Here is a 10,107-nt window from a genome sequence, read left to right on the forward strand (position 1 = left end):
TGTGAGATGTATGGCCAAATGCCAAGTTGGCTGAATTTAGGCCATCTTACTTTAAGGGACTAGATAAATGGCGGGGGCGAGAGGTAGTCTCCTGCCGTTAGCATGATGACCGCATTCCCTTCAGCATCCGGACTGCTGCGCTCTAAGAGGTCGCGGAGCGCGAGGATGTGAATGGATGAGCAACCTCCGCTGAGAGCCGTCGGCTGGCTGAATGTGGGGACACAGAGAGACCACACAGTCCCCGGCCCAGCCCACCAACAGCTCTGAAGGTGATAGAGTACAACGTGGAGGGCATCAGTGCTCTAGGTGCTGAGCCAGGGCAGGGGGAGGCGGAAGGAGGTGCTCTAGGAGGTGAGGAGGGAGGAGGTGCAGGGGAGGTGGAAGGAGGTGCTGTAGGAGGTGAGGAGGGGAGGTGGAGGTGATGGAAGGAGGTGCTGTAGGAGGTGAGGAGGGAGGAGGTGAAGGGGAGGTGGAAGGAGGTGCTGAGGGAGGTGAGGAGGGGAGGTGGAGGTGGTGGAACGAGGTCTGTAGGAGGTGAGGAGGGAGGAGGTGCAGGAGAGGTGGAAGGAGGTGCTGTAGGTGGTGAGGAGGGGAGGTGGAGGTGATGGAAGGAGGTGCTGTAGAAGGTGAGGAGGGGAGGTGGAGGTGATGGAAGGAGGTGCTGTAGGAGGTGAGGAGGGGAGGTGGAGGTGATGGAAGGAGGTGCTGTAGGAGGTGAGGACGGGAGGTGAAGGTGATGGAAGGAGGTCCTGTAGGAGGTGAGGAGGGGAGGTGGAGGTGGTGGAAGAAGGTGAGGAGCCAGGGGCTTGATGGTCTAGAAGAGGCGCCTTGTCCTGGCTGCAGGTGAGGAAAGTCTCCCTCCAGTGGGGGTGGAGGGGGCATCCCTGGTGAAGAGGAGGAGTGGAGAGGGGGTGAGCATGAGTCCGGCGGAGTGGAGAGCAGGGAAAAAGCACAGCGTTGGACCATGGGCGCTTGTGTCTGGAGACCGAGAGGTTCAGCGGGGCACGGCTTTGGGGGCACCCTGGCTTTGGAAGCAGGCTGGCCTGCTGCTCAGGCGTACGATGCAGGTCGTCGTCCTGCCCTGTGACGTAGCACACATGTGCCACATACATGGAATACGTGGTAATAACGGTAATGTATGGAAACAGATTCCATTTTCATTCTGGTGGAGGGACAGAGATGGTGTGTGAGGCTGGTTTGGACCCATCGAAGGGTCTGCAGGGATAAAAAGCTGGTGCCAGTGGCAGGAGTCACCGCCCGTTGGGGCAGGTGATGAGGTCACATGTGTTCTGTTTTTAAGATTTTTATTTATTTATTTGTTTATTTATTTATTTATTTATTTATTTATTTATTTATTTATTTATTTGAGAGAGAGTGAACACAGCGGGGAGGGGAGAGGCACAGAGGGAGAGGGAGAAGCAGGCTCCCCGCTGAGCAGGGAGCCGGACCTGGGGCTCCATCCCAGGACCCTGAGATCATGACCTGAGCCGAAGGCAGACACTTCACCGACTGAGCCACCCAGGTGCCCCCCCTTTGTGAGAGTGGACAGTGCGGGTCGGGCGCCCTGGGCCGGGCGGGAGGAGGCGATGCCATTCTCATGGCAGAACCCTTGAAGGATTAGTTTGTGGAGTCTGTAGCTGCTCTAAGTCCCAGGGTGGGTGGCTGCTTGGTCTGCAGGTGCGCAGCTGGGCTGGCACTGGGGCTGCTTTCAGAGACCTTTCTGCGGTTGGTGGCTCCGAAGACCCGAGGGTCACTGTCTTTATCACAGGCAAGCATATGGGCGGAAGCTTGGGTTTTAGGGAAATCAGCAGGAGCTTAATTTTTGAAGCTGTGAGTTTAAGGGACCCGCCAGGTATGTCTGGAGGCAGCTGGGTGCGGTCTGGGACTGGCAAGAGGTCTGAGCTGGCAGTGGGACTCTGGGCGCCGTCCCTAGGTGAGGACACCATGTGAGTGTGGAGACTGCCAGCCAGGCGGGGCACTTGAGGAGGGGCAAGGAGTCAGCCCTGGGGGGGTCACAGCCTGGAAGGAGGGGTCTGCCAGGGCCCTACCCAGGAGTGTCAGGGCAGAGGGGAAGAGCAGAGGGGGGTTTGCAGGCAAGGGGCCGGCTCCACGCTGTGCTCACCGATGTGATGTTTGACATGAGGAAGGAGCGGACGTGCATACTTTCATAGTTAAGTAGGTCCGAACTGCTGGATGGTGATAAGGAAAGTTTTAGAAAGGTTTTATAGAACTCAAGACGTGGTTTCCTTTCATGCCTGATACACAAAGATGTAAACATTATCCAGTACTATGGATTTCCCATGTTTGGTCTTTGTTCCCACTGGTACTAAACTTTTTTCCAAATATAAAGAAATTATTGCCTGAATTTAAATTATACAGAATAAAAATAAGCTTTTTGAGTTTAGAGAGTGTATTTACTGATGGGAGTTCCTTGTATGAATCCTCTCAAGGGTAAGAGTTCCCCTTTGGCTCCACGATTCTTACTGAAACGGTGATGCTGGCTGTCCCTTCCCTGCCGGTGACAATTCCATTTCTCCTGGTGACAACGATGTCCTTCCTCATGCCCTCTCTGAGTCCCTCAGAGATCTTTGATTCCGCGCAGCCCACCCCACCCCGGCGTCCTCCCACCTTCCCACATGCTTGCCACCCAGCGAATCCTGCCCTTGACTTCTGTTTCTCCACTAGCTTGGAGCTGACCTGCCCGTTTCTCTGTCACGGCCTGTTGACCTCTTCTGGGAGCTCGGGGAGCAGCCCGGCAACTGCCTCTGCGGAGTGGCCCGTCTCAGGCATCGTAGCTAGACAGAACGGAGGTCGGAGGCAGAGCCCGTGCTCTTCATATTATCTGGGGGAAGACTGAAAAGACAAAAGGTTTTGTAAAAATCGGGTACCAAGTTAAAGTTCGAAAGTGTTCAGGCTGAATGACCCTGTTGTGTAGACCTGGGGTGACCGTTTGGTTGCTGGAGGAAGGGTGTGTCTCTTCTCTCTGAGGCCGGCAGTCCTTCTTCTCACCCCTCGGTCCGTGTCCCCAGGTCAGTGGCAACAGGACCACTGGCATGGGGCATGACGCCGGCACCCCATCTGTACTGGGCTGGACAGTATGCGGCCCCCCCAACCTGGGAGGGCACTGGGGCCTCTGGTGTGGGGGCTGGGGTTGAGCCACCGTGTTGTTGAATAAGTGGCCAAGCGTTTCCGTGGGTCTGGGTTCCCTGGCACGCTCGTCCTGAGATGTTGTTGGCTCTTTCACCACTTGAGGGTTTCGGGCTAAGGACAGTTGCAGAAAGGCAGCCCACGTTCCCCCTTTGCCGAGTAATGGGCCAAGACGGCTGAGCTGTGATGACACCTGTCTGGCCTGGCATCTTCCAGACTGACGCAACCACCGGGCATTTCCTCGTTCTCAAACAAGCACCTGCCAGATTAGTGTCTGGAAGAAAGTCATAGATGTCGACTCTGCTTCACTCAGTCCTTTCTGGAAGCTTAGACATAGAGATCTCGGTTCTCTACGTATTGATTATTATTCACAGTTGAAAAATTAATTTTATTTCGCAGGAGACATGTGATCATGAACTTAAAATGTATATTTTTAATATCACACTACAGTGTGTGGGATGGGGGAGGGAACCCTGCCAGATGCATTCCAGGCCCAGAGACAGAGCAAGTTGCCCCAGGACCTTGGTTCCGCTCCCAGAAACCTTTGTAGGGACGTTTATTGGGTTCTTGTTTTGTGCAAGGCTCTCATCTTTATTATGTGGATAATTGGTATTTTTTTATGGTTCAGTGAAGTCATCAAAGTTTCTGTTCTTGCTCTAATCACTCAACAAGTGTTCCCTGAGGACCGGCTAAGCAGTGAACAAAGCCGAGTTCAGGGCAGTTTGAGGGTTAATAACCGTATGTACTATGTTCCGCCTTTGAGCATGAGTAATGCACGAACCGCACCCATACCCATCTTCTGTACCTCGGAGTCTTGGATGAGCTCACATTTGGTTCTCCGACTTTTACCACCCCCGTGAGAAAGTTTCCTGGGGGTCGTTCTTGATGCCTCTTCTCTTCACCCCTGCATTCCATCCATGGCTCATCCCTGACCGGCCAGCTCCCGGCGTTTGCCTCTAGTTGGCCACGGCCACCACCCCACGCAGGGCCACTGGGTCCCACCTGCATGACTTGGGGAGCCATTGGTCTGGCCACGTCCATTCTTGACCCTTCATTCAGTTCATCCTTTGCATAGTGGCTGCAGGGACTGTTAACATCTATCCATTGGACTCTCCTCTTGTGCGTAAAAGCCCACAATGGCTTCTCGCTGTGTAGCTGCCGCAGTCCTGCATCCCTAGCCCCTGTATCAGTGTCCTGCTCTGTCTCATGTCCTCACTCCCTTGCTGACTGTTGTCCAGCCACACTGGATTTCCCTCAGTCCCTCGCAGGTGCTGCCCCCAGGCCCTTGCATATGCTGTTCCTGGAAGTCAGGTTCTTCGGGATGGCCTCTGTGTGACCTCCCACCAGTCTCTCTGTGCCCTGCTCCCTTCCTGCAGAGCCCAGCATGGTCTGCAGTTAGGGCCCGCACACGTGTGTGTTTTGTTCAATGTCCATCTTCTCCATCGGCCTCCAAGCTGCATGAGGAAAAGGCCCCGTTCAGAGCTGTGTTTGCGACGCTGTTACCATGCCTGCTGCTCCCACAGCTGTCGAGTGAATGAATGAACGGATGGGTCGTGTTTCGGCGTTAGCCTGTCCTGTTCACAGAGCAGGGCCTGCGTCTTGGTTCTTGCGCATTTGTCCGAATGAGCCGAGTCTGGCTCAGACTAGCCGCTGTGATCCCCCTCGTGCGGCCTCACCAGCTCTGGGGTCCTCATTGATACGTGGCCCTGACCCATCTTTGGGAGTGTTGAACCACTGTGGCTGTTCCTTGTTTTGGAAAAACGCAAGGCCAAGGTTCTTCTCTAACCCCGGAGCCGATTCAGCATGGAATTCCAGAACCCACTACAAGCAAACATTGATGGAGAGGCTGTGTAGCTAGTGGTCAGGAGCTGTGGTTCCTGTGAATCAAGCGTGTGGGCGCCGGGTGGGGCATCTCCTGTCTGCGTCAGGGGCGGTGGCGCCCAGCCTCCACCAGGCCTGGCTCAGTGCCCTTTCGCGGACGGCGCCTGGACCACCAGCCCGAGAGCAGCAGACACCCGCGTCCCTGGGCCCGCTCTGCCGCTTCTCTGCCCACCAGCGGGTCTGATTTTACGTGCTTTCAGAGCATGGCCAAGTCGCTGGGTGTGCACGCGAAATGCGCCTTTTCCGTCTCACTCTACCGGACTCACTTCCTGTGTTGCTTTGTGTGTGGATCCTATTGTCTGCGTGGGGCTACAGTCAAAGCTGAACTTTGGAAAGTGTTTCCCCGAAATCTCTCTCCCTCCTCAGTCTCTTCACCTGAGAGGTGGGGTGGACAGCAGAGCCCAGCTCAGAGGGTGTGGATCTCACGCACGTGAGGTCGCTGGCATCCCGGGGGCCCAACAGCGTCCCTGGTAGAATGACTGGTGTTTGTATTAGTTTCTACCTGTAGTTGGGAAGCTGGTCGATACGTTTATTTTTTGAAATATTGAGGGGAATTTTTCATATAAACTTTACAATGATTCATAGTTCATCACCGCTGGGAGCATGTAACTCTGCTCTACCGTGTTTTGTTTTAAATAAAAAGGATGTTACTGTCCACACAGCGCGTCCGCCTTGATTCTGATGTGTCTTGCTTCTGTGGGCCAGTGGGTGACAAGACGGTGCCGTCGGGGGGCCCTTGCAGAAAGAAGGCTTCTCCTGCCCTCAGGTTCTTTGCACGAGCGTTCACGCAGAGCCGTGGTGATGCAGGTGTGAGCACGTGTGGAACGCGAACATTTGTTCTCCAGCCAGTGCTCCGCATCTCTCCGTGTGTCCTCCTTCCACACTTTTCCTGGCGGGAGGTTCTCTGTGCTCAGATTCGAATCTTCTCTGTGCTTGTGGCCCGGTGCTCCTCACACTTGGGTCACTCCGTTCTGCTGGTCCCCAGGGCTCCAGGGACCATCCTGGGTGCCCCCCAAAAGGCTGACACCCACGGTCAGGAACGAACTTGCCAATGAGCTGGAAGGCTTCTCGGTGGAGGGGCCCCTACCGTCCCCCTCCGTCTACCGCGTCCTTTTACACAGAAGGGGCATTCTGCAGATACTGAATTTGAATCAAAGTGTAATTTTGAGATACCATCATTGAGAAAAATAAAGTCTTTCTCAGCGATTTCTTAAAGTGCATGTCTTTAAAGAGCTTTGACAATTACGTTGAAAATACTAAGAGAATTTGTAATATGCAGTAAGTGTCTGAGATTAACCCGATCGTGTTTGACTTAGAACCTGTGCTGATCGGGACAGATGTCCAGGTGTCAGTTTATCTTTGCCGATGGGCAGTCTGCTAATGAAGTAAAGAGTTTAGGGAAGTTTGGCCGAAAAAGACATTCAGTACTTGATTCACGTCTGAGCCTTGCTCAGCAATTCTGTGTGTCTCTGGACTGTTTGGTTCTGTGACATATACGGGGATAGCGTGAGTCTTCAAACACGTATCCTAGGTCAGACACCCTCGGTGCCAGAAAGGAGAGTCTCAGTGCATTTCGGCCTCTGCTGGGAGCGGCTCTCTGAACTAATTACGGAACTTGGTTGTCACAGATATTTAACATGAAGCCACTACAGATCGTGTTTCCCTCCCGCGTGGACCCTGAGAGCCCGGTCATCGACTTGGACCTTCACCTGCCCTTGCTGTGCTTCAGGCCCGAGAAAGTGCGGCAGGTAAGCGTCCCTCCGGACCTGGGGCGTCCGTGCTGGTTGGCTTGGTGGGGCATCTAAGCTGTCATCGTCTGGAGGGTGATTCCAGGGCACGTGTGTTCCAGAACATTCCAGAATGTTCCGAATGTTCCACAACACACTGGGAATAGTTGCTTTTTGGCTTCAAGCAGACATTCAGGACTGTGCACACCATTTACAAGCAGTGCTTTTGGGGGTTAAAGGGGCTTTTGTTTTGGCAAACAGCAGGGAAACCGGGTGAGACCTAGGCTCCACGTGGTTTTGGTGGCTCATTCACACGCATGTTCAGTGCATGGCGCGTGGTCAGAGGTGTGTACACGGTGTCGTTGATCTCCCCCAGATCCTAACGTGCCTCCTCATGGAGCAGCGGATGGTGTTCTTCTCCTCCAGCTGGGCGCTGCTACCGCTGGTCGCCGAGTGCTTCCTGGCCTACCTGTACTCCCTGCAGTGGCAGCACACGTTCGTGCCCGTCTTGTCGCGCCAGATGCTAGACTTCGTCATGGCACCGGCGTCCTTCCTCATGGGCTGCCACCTCGACTACTTTGAAGAAGTCAGCAAGGTTAGGCCTTGGCCATTTGCTGTAGAATGTCAGATCCTTGTGACCCCTGCGGGGACTGGCGGAGAGGGGCTTCCAAAGGGCCCTGCAGGGAGGGCCACGTGCCCTGGCCACAGGGAGAGGGTGGGCACTCCTGTCCCTGGGGCTCGTGCTCTGGGCTCCACGCACGTGGGGTGCTGTCGCGGGTCTGCACCATCCTCCTGCAGTCCTCCGCGTGTTTTCGAGGCTGGGGGGTTCTGGGCGCCGGGACCCCGTGTCACGTGCCAGTCCCCTTAAATTCCCGGGGCTCCAGCGAGGAGAGTGTGGGTGTCGGCACTGATGGAGCCTGCTAACCGGCCTGGCCGTGGCTGCTTTCTAGTTTTGTGGCCTTGAGTGAGGTGCCAGCCCTTACTGAGCCTCAGCCTCCTTGGCTCTAAAGTGGGCATGTCCTCCTGGTCCGGGCTCTGTGTGGGGACCACCCCGCACCCGCCAGCACAGGGGAAGGGCTTGGCAGACCCCAGCAGCCAGTGTCCCGGTCCAGATCTTGTGTTTCTCTGGTTAAGCTTCTGTTGTTCAGTAATGCTGTGGACCATCCTACTGGAAGACGCCCCGTCTATGGATTTCCCTCCTCCTCCTCCTTCCTCTCTCCCCCCTTTTGTTTTTGAGGCAATCCGCTGGCTCCCAAGAAAGCCAGCTGGCCTCCCCAAGCTCCCAACCTCCCTGTACGCTCCGGCCTCCAGCACCTCCGTCTCTCCGAGACCCCCGAATCCACCAACCTCCCCATCTTTCACGAAGCCCCCCAGGCCTTCTCATGTCCCCCAAACCTCCCCGTTTACCCGAGCCCTCAGCCTCCCCTCGTCCCCTGGCCTGCCGGAGCCCGCCGACCTCCCCACAAGTCCGTCCTCCACCCATCCCCGTTCTCCCAGAACCCGCCCCCTCGTCCCCCTTCCCTGGCCTCTCGTGTCCCCCCGCCGGCCTCCCCACATCACCGTCCTCCCGGAGACCGCCAGTCCGCCCCACATCTCCCGACCTGCCCGCGCCCCGGTCCTCCCCACAGCGCAGTCCTCCCCGGGCCCCTCCGTCGTCCTCCCCACTTCTCCGGCCTCCCCACATCCTCGGCCTCCCGAGCCCCGCGCGGGAGGGGCCCGTCTCCGCCACATCCGCCCTGCGGACCGGCTCCTTGGCCCCGCTCGGCCCCGCCAACCCCCAGCTCCAGGAGCCCGCCCGCCCGCCCGCGTCCCGGCCCCCTCCCCAGCCCCGCACTCACTCGGACCGCGCGGGGCGCCGGGAGGCGAGGGCAGACCACTGCGAGGCGGCGCCGCGAACCGACGGGCGGCCCTCCCTCCCACGCCTCACGCCGCAGGCGCACAGCCGTCCCGGCCCGGCGGCGGCAGCGGTGGCAGCGGGCTTGCACCCTCGGGGCCGTGCTGCGTCCGTCGGCGCGGGCCGCGCGTGCGCGGCGACCGGCTGAGCCGGGCTTCACCGCCAAGGCGCGCGCCTGGCCGAGTCCCCGCACCGATCTTTGCCCCCCCGCTGGGAGGACCGGGCATGCGCCCCGCGGCCCGCGCATGCCCTGCACGCCACGGGGCTCCGCTTCCGAGACCGCGCCGGACAGTCGCGCCGGGAATTCAGGACGGCAAGGGACTGAGCGCGCATGTGGTGGCCGGGTCCGGGGAAGCCTCGGCGGGGGCCGGGAGGGGCGGCCCGCCGAGCTGAGGTCCCGGGGCTCCCACTGGCGGCACTCTGGGCCGGCGGGGTTGGACCGATCTCGGGGAAGCCCTCCCACCCGCTGCCCTGCCCCCCGCAGCCCGGACGCGGCCCCTTTGCAGGGCCGCCCTAGCCCGCCGCCCTGCAGCCCAGCCCCAGGGCCGGAACCCGCGCAGTCGAGCCCCGCAGTGGGCCGGGGCCTGGCCCGAGTCCTCGCGCGTGTCTTCGCCAGGCTTCCTGCCCACCCCGAGGAGTTAGGTGTCCCAGGCCCCTCTGCACACAGGAGAGTGAGGCTCAGGGGTGTGTTCCGTGGCATCACAGCTAATGCTGGGCTGTACTTAGATTGAACCCTGGAAGACGGCCTGAAAGAGGCTGTGGGAGGCGGCTGGAGGTAGACAGATGTGGGGCCTGCGCGCTGGTCTCAGGGCTGGAGACAGAAGAGGAGGACCCCGGGGATCTGGGAGTCACCAGGCCTAGGGCAGCTGAGCAGACCCAGGACGCCGAGTGGAAGGGGCAAAAATGCACTTGTCCAGGGGCTTCTTCAGGCATCCTTAGGAACCTGGCGTTTGTTCTTTAGGCCGCAGGGAGCCTGGGGAGGGTTTCAAGCAGGAAGTAATATCTGATTTGTGTTCTTTAAAAAAAAAAAAAATGACAACCTTGCGGTAGGAAATGAAACCAGAGGCAGGGCAACTTTCATCTTTATGGTGTCACTTTGATCCTCACCACAAGCCAGGAGGCAGGTTAGGGCCACACTCCTTTTCAAAGGTGAACTCCTGAAGCCCAAAAAGGTAACCCACCGTTCTGTCCTCAGAAGCTATCATTTGACTCTAGTTGTAACAGAAGCAGGTAAAATAAAACAATTTTGCGTAGCAAGAGTTTTACTATATATGTTTTTGTTGTTCTTTAATGAAATGTGTTACAGTTATTTGTAGAATTTTTTTAACTCCATCCAAGTTTGCAAGGAAGTGTGTCTCTGAATGTGAGCCCCAGGGCCTTGGTCCCCAGAGTTTGCTCCGCCTGGAACTCTCCTCCCTCTGGAGCGTGTCACTCCCTCATGTCTTTGAGGCTTATGTG

At 57.4% G+C, this 10,107-nt stretch overlaps 1 protein-coding gene and 1 long non-coding RNA gene across 2 annotated transcripts; one reads left to right on the forward strand and one right to left on the reverse strand.

Moving 5' to 3' along the window:
* Positions 1–767: 767 nt before the first annotated feature.
* Positions 768–8,835, reverse strand: LOC148106750 (uncharacterized). Its single transcript, XR_015723580.1, has 3 exons — positions 8,594–8,835; positions 2,698–2,853; positions 768–2,189 (listed from the first exon to the last, which is right to left on the reverse strand). It is a non-coding gene; the product is annotated as an uncharacterized LOC148106750 (long non-coding RNA).
* Positions 6,237–9,906, forward strand: LOC123784906 (DENN domain-containing protein 3-like). Its single transcript, XM_045786441.2, has 2 exons — positions 6,237–6,776; positions 7,132–9,906. Exons 1-2 carry the CDS (start codon positions 6,666–6,668, stop codon positions 7,621–7,623), a joined length of 603 nt encoding a protein of 200 aa, XP_045642397.2. The 5' UTR covers positions 6,237–6,665; the 3' UTR covers positions 7,624–9,906.
* The last annotated feature ends 201 nt before the right edge of the window (positions 9,907–10,107 follow it).

This window comes from Ursus americanus, unplaced genomic scaffold, assembly GCF_024610735.1.
Source record: "Ursus americanus isolate L20-20 unplaced genomic scaffold, mUrsAme1.1.p SCAF_68, whole genome shotgun sequence".
Classification (NCBI taxonomy): Eukaryota; Metazoa; Chordata; class Mammalia; order Carnivora; family Ursidae; genus Ursus; species Ursus americanus.